Below are 12508 nucleotides of genomic sequence, written 5' to 3' on the forward strand. Positions count from 1 at the left end.
CATTTCTTATGATGTGGACAGCACTTTACAGCTTGCAAACTATTATGTGCACCTATGCTAAATGCTTTGAATCAGGCCTAGCATGCAGACAACTCCTCACTGACGTGACTGGCATTTGCTGTTGTGATGTCACGCAGTCCTGACAGCTCCCTGTGAAATATCAATACCAGTCGGCGTTGGCCTTTAAAAAAATAAGTGCCTGCCATGTACCAGGCACTGAGCACTGGACTTGCATTATCGCGTGGCATTCTCACAGCAGCCCTGACAGTGAGGTTACTACTCTCCCTCCCATTCCAGAGCAGGGAGAAATCCAGGCCCAGGGAGCTTTCCTCCATTGCCCACTTACCCAGAGCGAGGATGGTGGCAGTCAGATGCAGGCCTGGGTCTTTCAGGGTTCAGGGCTGCCAATATGTTTTGCCCTGCCCGTTTGGGGTCTCAGTGGATAAGTGACAGACCACAGCCACATGTGACACTAGTCAGTGAGTAACTGAAGCCAGGTTATGTGGCAGCTCAGGGCAGGCAGTGCAGGGAGGCCTGTGGCCAGCAGGGAAGGCTTCCTGGAGGTGGTGGGCTTATGGCAGAGCCAGAAACATTGAGTGGGAATCGGCTCGGTGGAGAGGGACAGGTGGTGGTCTACAGGAGGGGAACCCTAGAGTAAGGAAGGTGCTGGAGGTCTCTAAGTGGCATGGACCTGGAGCCCATCTCACCAGCCAGGCCCATCCTCCACCTTCAGGTTCAGCTGCTGATCTCAGCGCAGGACGTGGAGAACTACAAGGTGATCAAGTCGGAGCTGGACCGGCTGCGGACCATGGTGGAGAAGTCAGAGCTGTGGGTGGACAAGAAGGGCAGCGGCAAGGGCGAGGAGGTGGAGGCAGGCGCTGCCAAGGACAAGAAAGAGGTAAGTGGGGCTCCGGGGGGCCAGGGCAGGCCTCCCTGTGAGGGCTGGGCCTGGCTGACCTCCATCCTCTCTCTGCTTTCAGCGTCCCACGGACGAGGAGGGCTTTCTGCACCCACCAGGGGAGAAAAGCAGTGAGAACTACCAGATCGTCAAGGGCGTGAGTGGCCAAGGGTCCTCGGGGTAGGGATCTGCAACCCCAGTGGTCTTGGGGGCTCCCGCTGGCCCGGCCCCCTGTGCCTCTCCCTGTGCTGGCCACTGGCCCTCACAATCGACATCTTTCAGCCTTTGCTGCACATTAAAAACAGCCCTGCCAAGGTCCAGATGGAATTATTTTAAAGCTGAAGGAATTCCATGAAATTCCATTTCACAGTCATATTGTTCTATTTACTTTTATGGGTGGAATTGGTTTTTTTAGTGCTTCCCTGGCCTGTTGCGAGGGTCTGATTCAGCGCCTGTGACCTCCTTCCCCCTTCCTGTGCCGGGTGCCAGCTGGAACTTGGCTGTGGTGGGCTGGGCAGAGGGCAGCCTGAGAAGTAGGGAAGGGGCTCTGGCTCACCCGCCTCCCCTGCAGATCCTGGAAAGGCTGAACAAGATGTGCGGGGTCGGGGAGCAAATGAGGAAGAAGCAGCAACGGCTGCTGAAGAACATGGATGCCCACAAGGTCATGCTGGACCTGCTGCAAATCCCCTACGACAAGGTGGCTCTGACTTCTGACCTCTGACTCCCCAGGGTGGCTTCCCCCTGAACCCCGGCCTGACCTGTATGCTAGGCCCTAATGCAGGCAACCTCTCCCAGCCTCGCCTGGCCTCTTACACTGCCCTGTTTGTTTGCAGGCACACCTTGACCCCTGAACCCTGTCTTAGTATCGGTTCAATCTTTGACCCTCTACCCCTCATCCTAATCCCCTTTGACCGTGATTTGACCCCAGCCTTATGCTGATTCTTGACCTTGACTCCCTTTTCTTCCCCCTCTCCAGCCTAACCCTGATAATCTCAGCTTCATCTCAACCTTTGACCCTCAGCTTCCTTACCTTGACCCATGTTGACCCTAACTGAACCCAACCTCTCCTTGACCCATGACATCAATGCTGGCCTTGTCCTGACCTCAGGTTTTGATTCCTCATCCTGACATCTTATGCTGACCTGTCCCCAGGCCCACCCTGGCTCCTGACTCCAATCTTAGTCTCATCTCCCCTTTTGACCCTCAGCCCCTTGCCATGACTGATCTTGATCTCAGTATGTCCCAGGCCTCACCTTGACGCTGACCGTGACACTTCACCTTGCCCCAACTCCAGCCTCATCTCGGCCATTGAGCTCCCGCCCCCCCCTACATTTCCATCCTGACCTGGGGGCCCCACTTTCCCTTTACGCTGGCCTCTTCACGGTCCCAGTCCCAAGCCCGACCCACCCCTGCTCCTGTCAGAGCTCAGCCAGGGCCTCGCCTCCCTCCTTGGTGGGCCCAGCACCCTCTCCCTGCCTCCTGTGTCCAGGGTGATGCCAAGATGATGGAGATCCTGCGCTACACGCACCAGTTCCTGCAGAAGTTCTGTGCAGGGAACCCCGGCAACCAGGCCCTGCTGCACAAGCACCTGCACCTCTTCCTCACGCCGGGGGTGAGGGCGCAGGGCTGGGAGCACCTGGACGAGGCGGGGGATGGGGGGTGGGGGCGGGGCCCAGATCTCTTTCTGACAGATGCCCCCCACTGCAGCTCCTGGAGGCAGAGACCATGCAGCACATCTTCCTGAACAACTATCAGCTCTGCTCCGAGATCAGCGAGCCTGTGTTGCAGCACTTCGTGCACCTGCTGGCCACGCACGGGCGCCATGTGCAGTACTTGGACTTCCTGCACACCGTCATTAAGGCCGAGGGCAAGTACGTCAAGAAGTGCCAGGACATGATCATGACTGAGGTGAGGGCGGGGCTGAGGGGTGCTCAGGCATCTTGGGGTGGGGGACCGGAGCGGAGGCTTGGCGGGAAGGCCACAGAGTTAGAGAAGTCAGACGGCGGGTCACAAAAGGAACACTCAGCTGCTGACCATGGAGGGGACGCAGAGGGAGAAGTGAGGCTGCAGATGTGGTAGAACTCAGCCTGTGGGCCTGATAGAACTCAAGCAGGGTCCCAGTAGCATCAGGCACCTAGCAGAACTCAGACAATAGGCCAGAAAGAAATCAAGCATGCATTCCTTCACTTGTCACTTGTCATCGTTTATTTAAAATCAGGAAGCACCTGCTACGTGCCACGGACTGTACATGCATGGGGGACATCAGCTGAGTGTCAGCTCCTGGGGGGCACGGGCAGGGACCCCATCCTTTGTGTGCATTGCCAGGGCCCCAGTGTGTGGCGCATAGTAGGTTCTCAACAGACACCTGTTGAGTGAAGGCACGAAGGATACAGGGCTGAGTCTAAATCTGGAACAGACGTAGTCCCTGCCCCTGAGCATCTGACAGTGTAGGCGGCAGGGGGAGAAAGAAGCAAACACTGAAGGGAGATTACGACATCATAAACAAGACATGATGTGCTGGAACTGCTGTGCAGTGTTAATTATTAATTTCTATTATTATATTACTGCGAATAATGCGGTCGCTGGCACGAGAGGTGTGTGCTCAGCGAGGAGGGTTTAAGTAACTGCTGCGGGAGCACAGGGGAGGGAGGGGGTGAGCAAGGCGGGATTAGCGAGGCTTCCTGGAGGAAGCTGCCTCTGAGATGACCACTATGGGACTTCTTTCCAGTGGGGAGAAGCGGGGACTTTCTGGGTCCTGGGGTCAATATCTCTGCTGGCAGAGGGCCTGAGACATCAGCTGGGGAACCCCCAAATCCCAGCCAGGGGAGGGTTTTCCTGATTTCAGGTAAGGGCTGTGGTTAGAGTCCCAGTTTCTCCCTGGTAAGCAAAGGAGAGGAGAGCCCAGGGCTTGCTGGACCGAGAGAGTGTGACACATGCCCCCTCCCGCCCGCAGCTGACCAATGCAGGTGACGATGTGGTCGTGTTCTACAATGATAAGGCATCGCTGGCCCACCTGCTGGACATGATGAAGGCCGCCCGCGACGGCGTGGAGGACCACAGCCCCCTCATGTACCACATTTCCCTGGTGGACCTGCTGGCCGCCTGTGCCGAGGGCAAAAACGTCTACACTGAGATCAAGTGCACCTCCCTGCTGCCGCTGGAGGACGTGGTGTCTGTGGTGACGCATGAGGACTGCATCACTGAGGTGGGGATCGGGAGACTGGGCAAGACGGCTGGAGATGGGGCGAAGGGGTGGGTAAAGCCACGGGACAGGAAGAGTGGGCGAAGCAAAGCCAGGGAAGTGGGCAGGAACCGGAGGCCAGGGGACAGGAGCATTGTGGCAGGGAGAGCCTGGCCAGGCAGCCCTGCTTGCGCCCCTGACCTCCCGCCCACTGCCCAGGTGAAAATGGCCTATGTGAACTTCGTGAACCACTGCTACGTGGACACGGAGGTGGAGATGAAGGAGATCTACACCAGCAACCACATCTGGACGCTCTTCGAGAACTTCACCCTGGACATGGCTCGGGTCTGTCCCTGTTAGGGGTGTGGGCGAAGCCCCCCAGGAGGTGTGGGAGTGGAGGGGCCCCATGTGAGGAGCCCCCAGCCATCCCTCTCTCCTGCCTCAGGTCTGCAGCAAGCGTGAGAAGCGTGTGGCTGACCCCACCCTGGAGAAGTACGTGCTGAGCGTTGTGCTGGACACCATCAACGCCTTCTTCAGCTCCCCATTCTCTGAGAACAGCACTTCCCTGCAGGTGAGCTTCTCCTCTCCCCCCACCCCAGGGCCGACTTGCCTAGCTTTTGTGAAGGGAAGGGGGGAAATAAGAATACATATTTATATTTGCTTATAGTACAGAAAGAAGTAACAAAAGGATACATAAGTGTATTCGTTATCTTTTTTTTTTTTTTTGAAACGGGAGTTTCATTCTGTCGCCAAGGCTGGAGTGCAGTGGCGCGATCTCTGCTTACTGCAAGCTCTGCCTCCTGGGTTCACGCCATTCTCCTGCCTCAGCCTCCCGAGTAGCTGGGACTACAGGTGCCCGCCACCATGCCCAGCTAATTTTTGTATTTTTAGTAGAGACAGGGTTTCACCGTGTTAGCCAGGATGGTCTCAATCTCCTGACTTCATGATCCGCCCACCTCAGCTTCCCAAAGTGCTGGGATTACAGGTGTGAACCACTGCGCCCGGCCTAAGTATATTAGTTATCTATACCGTGTTAACAAATTATCCCCAAACCTAGCAGTTAAAACAACAAGCATTCGCTATCTCAGTTTCTGTGGGCCAGAATGACAGTGGGAATGGTACCATCCAGCAGGAACTCCTAATTCCAGTGGGTGTGGCGGATCCTGGAGTGGCAGCACTTATTCACCAAAGATAAGGCAGATGTGCCATCCATGGGATGGTACAGCCAAAGCAGGGATCACGACAATCTCCCTGGCAGGATCCTTCGTGCTGGCTAGTTGATCATAGTGATCTTAGAACTGAAATAGGCAGGCACCCTTCTGAAGGCCTAAGCAGAAGGGCTCCAGGCCAGTGTACAGAAGCCTGATTTGAATCTCGAAAGATTCATGGCTCCTTGGTCAATCCCCAGATTCCCAGACTCGAGCCAGTGCTCAGCCCAGAGCCCCTCTGAATGAAAGCGAGCCAGGTTCCCTTAAGGAAGGGCCCTGCTACATGACCAAAATCAAAGAAACACTGGAAGGATACAAAAGAAACCAACAAAAGGGGCTACCTAGGGGCATAGGGGCTGGGGTGGGGTGGGATCGTGCTTCTAAGACTGGGGGAAAAATGCTGAGTTCTGCCTTCTCAGGAAGGGTGGTGTATTTTGACACACATTGTTTGGGCCCTGGGATCGCACTGGGACGATGGAACTCTGGTAATTGATATCAGCTTTCCCCATCCTTGATCAGCTCCAGGGCAATGAGGGTGATGGGGGAGAGACTTCTCAAAGTGTTATGTTTTTTTTTTTTTTTTTTGAGACGGAGTCTCACTCTGTGTCCCAGGCTAGAGTGCAGTAGCATAACCTTGGCTCACTTGCAACCCCTGCCTCCCAGGTTCAAGCAATTCTCCAGCCTCAGCCTCCCAAGTAGCTGGGATTATAGGCACCTGCCACCACGCCTGGCTAATTTTTGTATTTTTAGTAGAGACAGGGTTTCACCATGTTGGCCAGGCTGGTCTCGAACCCCTGACCTCAAGTCATCCACCCACCTTGGCCTCCCAAAGTGCTGACATTACAGGTGTGAGCCACTGCGCCCGGCCTCAAAGTGTTATCTTTTAAATAACCTTTTGGTTTTTGAACCATGTAAATCCATCACCTTTTTACGACATTAATTTTTTTAAACATTTTTTAAAAGGGTCAGCAACATGGCTATGAGCCCACGGCCTTGGTGAGTTACAGGGCTGCCGTGTACAGTTGGGCAGGTCGTGCACTGCTGAAGGGAATACAAGTACCTTTTTCCAACTGGCACAGAGGCACATGGTGGCTAGTGAAGGCTCCGTCTCTCCACCCATGCCCATTCTGATTGGGCCCTGGTTCCTGGAGCTGGGGTTGCCCAGGGTGGGGGCCTGGGCTGCAGCAGCGGGCTCTGTGACTTCTTGCAGACACACCAGACGATTGTGGTGCAGCTGCTGCAGTCTACCACACGCCTCCTCGAGTGTCCGTGGCTACAGCAGCAGCACAAGGGCTCCGTGGAGGCCTGCATCCGGACCCTCGCCATGGTGGGTGAGTGTGCCGGGGCACTGGCCAGCCCCAAACCACTCCTCCTGCCGCTCGCAGTGGGGATGCCTGCCCTCCTAATAAACACTTTATCCCTAAGCTCGCCCATCTCCTGCTCCCAGGTGGTTGTCAGTAAGTTCTTCTTGGCGTCTGCCTCATCCTGGCAATTGAGAGAAGCTGTTTTCTCCTCTGGGTCAGTACCCCAGAGAAGGATGCTCGCCGACATTCTCCAGCTAGTTTTTTATGGGTATTTGCAGATGGGCTCAGGCAGGAGCAGGCCTGTGGATTGTTAGGGACAGTTGGGGAAGAAGAGAGGACAGGTGAGAGAGAGGAAGGGGAAGTCAGGGTAGAGCCGGGGGGAATCAAAGAGGCAGAAACTCCTTTTACCCAACAAGGGGAAGAAAGCCTCTCAGTCCCTCAAGCATAGGCCAGGGTGGGGGGTCTCTGTCTCCCAGACCCTTGGTCTAGTTCACTCTGTCTCCTGGTGTGACAGCCCTGAGCCTGGCCTCTGGCTGGTCGAACTGCCCCCGCACCAGCACTCCAGCACCCCCTCCCTTCCCACCCAGCCAAGGGCCGGGCCATCTTGTTGCCCATGGACCTGGATGCCCACATCAGCTCGATGCTCAGCAGTGGAGCCAGCTGTGCAGCTGCCGCCCAGCGGAACGCCTCCAGCTACAAGGCAACCACGCGGGCCTTCCCCCGCGTCACCCCCACCGCCAACCAGTGGGACTACAAGAACATCATTGAGAAGCTGCAGGTGGGTGTGGGGCTGCCTGGCATCTGCCTTGGGAGCTGCTTGGTTGAGTCAGCAGCTCCCCTACTTTGGAGGGACAAGTTCTCGGGGAGTGTTTCTTCCTGTCCTGCCCACACTTCCAGGAAGGGGCTGGTTGGCTTCTCTACACTCTGGGGCTGCTAAGGGCCGACCCAGCAGCAAGGGGAGTGGGGAGCCTCCTTCCAGAGGAAGCCTGGAGAACCCAGAGGCCTGCTAGTGGGGTTGGAGCTCATGAGGGGGTCGGGACCACCCCTCACTCCTGCAGCGCCCTCCTGTCTATGCAGCACATTTCTGTGCGCTGTCTCGTTGGCCTGTAGAGGGGGTGTGGTGGATTATTTTCCCCACGTGGCAGGAGACTGAGGCTCAGAGAGGGTAAGGGGTTTGCCCAAGGTCACACAGAGCTGGGAGAGAAGCCAGGCTTGGCAGCTCCCAGCCAGGGCTCTGAGCAGACAGACATCACGCTGTGTTCAGGGTGTCTCTGTGGGTGTGGGCCCCTCAGACAGAGGCAGGGCAATCTGTGGGGCTGTTTGGCGTTTGGGTCGGGGGAATGGCAGTCACACCCGGGTCATTTCTTGGACCTGGCAATGACTCTGCCCTGCCCACCCCAGGACATCATCACAGCCCTGGAGGAGCGGCTGAAGCCCCTGGTACAGGCTGAGCTGTCTGTGCTGGTGGATGTCCTGCACTGGCCTGAGCTGCTCTTCCTGGAGGGCAGTGAGGCCTACCAGCGCTGCGAGAGTGGGGGCTTCCTGTCCAAGTGAGCGAGACACTGGGGCATGGGGGCAGCAGGGGTGCAGTGGCAGGGGACAGAGAAGGGCCCGGTGGGGACTAGACAGGCTCACTGTGTCAGAGGGCCTGGGGGTGTTCCTGCCTGGGATGGGGTGGGGAAGTAGCTGGAGGGAGGCAGTGTGGGGCTGCCCTGAGCTGCCTCCTTGGCCGGCTCAGGCTGATCCAGCACACCAAGGACCTCATGGAGTCGGAGGAGAAGCTGTGCATCAAGGTGCTGCGGACCCTGCAGCAGATGCTGCTCAAGAAGACCAAGTACGGGGACCGGGTGAGTGCCCTGGTGGGGCAAGTGCTGGGTGGGCCAGTCAGGAGTACCCAGGGGCTCGGGGTCAAGCCCGTCAGGCCAGTGGTCAGTGGTGGGCTGTACCCACAATGGGGCCTCACTCCCATCCTCCCCCAGGGCAACCAGCTGCGCAAGATGCTGCTGCAAAACTACCTCCAGAACCGGAAGTCCACCTCGCGGGGGGACCTTCTCGACCCCATAGGCACTGGTCAGTATCACCTTCCCCTGCCCCTGGGCCCTCCCTTCCACTCTCCTGTCACACCAGCTCTCCCTCAACTGAGTCCCGCCTCCAGGCCTGGACCCAGACTGGTCGGCAATCGCGGCCACCCAGTGCCGGCTGGACAAGGAGGGGGCCACCAAGTTGGTATGCGACCTCATCACCAGCACCAAGAACGAGAAGATCTTCCAGGAGAGCATCGGCCTGGCCATCCACCTGCTGGATGGTGGCAACACAGAGATCCAGGTGTGGGGGGCCTGGGGCCTGGACATGCCCTCCTTTGCCTCCCTCCCTTTTTGGAGGAGGTGGGCCTTGAGTTGGGCACTGAAGGCCGAGGAGGGTGTGAAAGAGGAGAGGCCTGAGCAGTGGCTGAGAGGTGAGAAGAGTGGGCATGATGGGGGCAGGATGGTGAGGAGACGGGCTCAGGCCTGGCTGGGGCAGAGGGGTATGTGGGGGGGTGATGAAAGGACCACGTGACACAGGAGCAGATATGGGGCATGGAGCCGCCCATGGGTGGCCATGGATGCTAGCCGCCAGCACCCAGGCCTGCAGCCAGGCCCCAGCGGCCCCAGCAGTGTGGTGTGCCTGCCCCACGCCCTGAGTAGGAGCAGGGCCCAGTGCTGAGGTTGCTCCCTGGCCACTGTCCACCTCCAGAAATCCTTCCACAACCTGATGATGAGTGACAAGAAGTCAGAGCGCTTCTTCAAGGTGCTGCACGACCGCATGAAGCGGGCCCAGCAGGAGACCAAGTCCACGGTGGCAGTCAACATGAATGACCTGGGCAGCCAGCCACGTGAGGACCGCGAGCCAGTCGACCCCACCACCAAAGGTCAGGGGTCTGAGGCAGAGGCACGGCGTGATGGGGATCCCAGGATAAGATGTGCAGGGGGGTGGCCAAGGGAGTGGGCAGCTCCAGCCTCACCAGGTCTCGCCCACAGGCCGCGTGGCCTCCTTCTCGATACCTGGCTCCTCATCCCGCTACTTGCTGGGCCCCAGCCTGCGCCGGGGGCACGAGGTGAGCGAACGTGTGCAGAGCAGTGAGATGGGCACATCCGTGCTCATCATGCAGCCCATCCTGCGCTTTCTGCAGCTGCTGTGTGAGAACCACAACCGGGACCTGCAGGTGAGTGCCTCGCCACACACCTGCCCCTTCCCCCGCTGGCCAGCCGGCATGCAGACCAGGCAGTGTGGCTGGTGTCCCTCTATGGCATGTGTGCCCTGCCCTGGGCACTGCTGCTTTGTGGCTGGTGTTTCCCCTACCCCTGCAGCACACAAGATCGTGCTTCCCAGGCCAGCCTCCCTCTCCGTGCTGCAGCTGTGCTGTGCCCAACCCTTCTGTGCCCCACAGAACTTCCTGCGCTGTCAGAACAACAAAACCAACTACAACTTGGTGTGCGAGACGCTGCAGTTCCTGGACATCATGTGCGGCAGCACCACGGGCGGCCTGGGGCTGCTGGGGCTCTACATCAATGAGGACAACGTGGGCCTCGTCATCCAGACCTTGGAGACCCTCACTGAGTACTGCCAGGGCCCCTGCCATGAGAACCAGGTGAGCTATCCTGGTGGCATAAGTGGCAGCCAGGGTGGCAGTGTGGACATGTGGGTAGATGGAGCCAGCTGGGGCAGGGAGAGAGGCTGAGGTCTCTGGAGCTGCCACTATTCTGAGAGGGCCTGGGCCCTGTGTCCCCCACTGCCTCCTGCCAGACTTGCATTGTGACTCATGAGTCCAATGGCATAGACATCATCACCGCACTGATCCTCAATGACATCAGCCCCCTGTGCAAGTACCGCATGGATCTGGTGCTGCAGCTCAAGGTGGGGCCCAGTGGCAGGTGTGTGAGTGCTGGGTGTGCATGTGATGTGCATGCATGTATGTGTGACTTGTGTGTCAAGTGTGCATACTGGTGTGTAATGTGGGTGTTAGCATTGTGTGTGTGATGGGGCATCATCTGGATGCACAAGTGTGTGGTGTGTGCAGGGTGTGTGTGTAATATACGCATGTTTAAGCATGCTGGAACATACACTCACTCTGGATGCAAATATATTCTGGTTTAGCTGAGGACTTGCTATGTGTGTGTCTGCTGTCTGGGTAGCTGAGTGTTTGCCACAGCGGAGGTGAAGGCAAGCCTATGGGTGGGCTGGCTGTGCAGGATGCTTCTCATTAAGCCGGGGGAAGGGAGGATGGGAAGGTCATGGCACCTGACCTTTTGTGGGATGGGAGAGCTGTTATGGAGAGGAATGAGGGAGAAGTTGTCAGGGGCATGGTGTCCTGAGACTGTGGCCTGCCTCCCTCTGCCCCTCCACCCAGGACAATGCCTCCAAGCTGCTCCTGGCTCTGATGGAGAGCCGGCATGACAGTGAAAATGCTGAGCGCATCCTCATCAGCCTGCGGCCCCAGGAGCTGGTGAGGCTGGGCAGGCGGGCAGGCGGGCAGAACCAGGTGGAGTGTGTTGGGATGGGGATGAGGGCCCGGCTGGCCCTACCGCCCTAGGAAGAGAGCATTGGAACAGGCACTGCCCCTCCAGGTGGACGTCATCAAGAAGGCCTACCTGCAGGAGGAAGAGCGTGAGAACTCAGAGGTGAGCCCACGTGAAGTGGGCCATAACATCTATATCCTGGCGCTGCAGGTACCAGTTCCACCCGTGGCAACGGCCATCATCCCCCTGGCCACCATGCCCCGCCCCAGCTGCCATCACCCCCCAGTCGCCATTGTCGCCCCCCAGCCACCATGTCCCCCAGCCACCACGCCCTGGTGACTGTGCTATTTCCCTCAGCTCTCCAGGCACAATAAACAGCTGCAGCACCTGCTGAAGCCGGTGAAGCGCATTCAAGAGGAGGAGGCCGAGGGTATCTCTTCCATGGTGGGTGCTGGCCCCGAGACTGGGGTGGGGGTGGGGCCTGGAACCCAGGGAGGACACTTGACCCAAGGGCGTGGCCTGGAACAGAGTGAGGCCCTAGAATATGAGCCAGGCTAGAATTTGGGGGTACAGCTCAGGGGGCTGATTGGGACTGGCAGCCGGGGGTGAAACCCAGACAGAAATGGAAGTAAGGCTCAGGTGGGTCTAGGGTGGGTCTGGAAGCTTCAAGCAGGACCCGGGCTACACTTGGGCAGGACTGAGGAGGCCCCCGCTATCCTCTGGGATTCTCTGGTCATGGCTCTCCCACTCCCCTCCCTTTGGCACCAGGTTCTCAAGGCTCAGTCCTAGGTGGGCTGGGCTTGGCCTGCTCTGGCTTGGCGGGGACACTCGCTGAAGTGTAGTTCAGAGCTAGGCGAAGGCCTGGGAGGGTGGGGGCTGAGTGCCAGCCTGGATGTGGAGGCTGGGGCCTGACCTCCGCGCCCTCCCCACCTCCAGCTCAGCCTCAACAACAAGCAGCTGTCACAGATGCTCAAGTCCTCAGTGCCAGCACAGGAGGAGGAGGAAGACCCCCTGGCCTACTACGAGAACCACACGTCCCAGATCGAGGTGGGCCTGTGGGCAGCAGGGGCGGGCGTGGGAGCCTGCGCCGGGCGTGACCATGTGCTGTGTGTGCTCAGATTGTGCGGCAGGACCGCAGCATGGAGCAGATCGTGTTCCCAGTGCCCGGCATCTGCCAGTTCCTGACGGAGGAAACCAAGCACCGGCTCTTCACCACTACTGAGCAGGACGAGCAGGGCAGCAAAGTGAGCGACTTCTTCGACCAGTCCTCCTTCCTGCACAACGAGATGGAGTGGCAGCGCAAGCTCCGCAGTGAGGACCCACGGGCGGGAGGGTGGGGCGGTCTGGAGCTGCTCACTGATGCCCTGTTATAACGGCCTCCTTTGCCTGCCTGTGGGTGCCCTGCGCCCACCCCCGCCTCA

General features: G+C 58.5%; 1 protein-coding gene across 3 annotated transcripts in view; it reads left to right on the top strand.

Moving 5' to 3' along the window:
- The window catches only part of ITPR3 (inositol 1,4,5-trisphosphate receptor type 3), a 77476-nt gene that overhangs the window by 56956 nt on the left and 8012 nt on the right, over window positions 1-12508 (top strand). For all 3 annotated transcript variants that reach the window (XM_055390200.2, XM_063707524.1, XM_063707525.1), the window contains 23 exons: window positions 734-898; window positions 981-1055; window positions 1470-1595; window positions 2388-2510; window positions 2606-2806; window positions 3852-4103; window positions 4299-4424; window positions 4525-4650; window positions 6498-6618; window positions 7179-7369; window positions 7993-8141; window positions 8330-8438; window positions 8571-8661; window positions 8747-8916; window positions 9325-9499; window positions 9609-9793; window positions 10019-10219; window positions 10375-10485; window positions 10979-11074; window positions 11196-11297; window positions 11445-11531; window positions 12024-12134; window positions 12206-12398. In XM_055390200.2, coding sequence (XP_055246175.1) covers window positions 734-898; window positions 981-1055; window positions 1470-1595; window positions 2388-2510; window positions 2606-2806; window positions 3852-4103; window positions 4299-4424; window positions 4525-4650; window positions 6498-6618; window positions 7179-7369; window positions 7993-8141; window positions 8330-8438; window positions 8571-8661; window positions 8747-8916; window positions 9325-9499; window positions 9609-9793; window positions 10019-10219; window positions 10375-10485; window positions 10979-11074; window positions 11196-11297; window positions 11445-11531; window positions 12024-12134; window positions 12206-12398 — 3286 coding nt within the window. The remainder of the gene's footprint in view (window positions 1-733; window positions 899-980; window positions 1056-1469; window positions 1596-2387; window positions 2511-2605; window positions 2807-3851; window positions 4104-4298; window positions 4425-4524; window positions 4651-6497; window positions 6619-7178; window positions 7370-7992; window positions 8142-8329; window positions 8439-8570; window positions 8662-8746; window positions 8917-9324; window positions 9500-9608; window positions 9794-10018; window positions 10220-10374; window positions 10486-10978; window positions 11075-11195; window positions 11298-11444; window positions 11532-12023; window positions 12135-12205; window positions 12399-12508) is intronic.

Source organism: Gorilla gorilla, chromosome 5 (assembly GCF_029281585.2).
Source record: "Gorilla gorilla gorilla isolate KB3781 chromosome 5, NHGRI_mGorGor1-v2.1_pri, whole genome shotgun sequence".
NCBI lineage: Eukaryota > Metazoa > Chordata > Mammalia > Primates > Hominidae > Gorilla > Gorilla gorilla.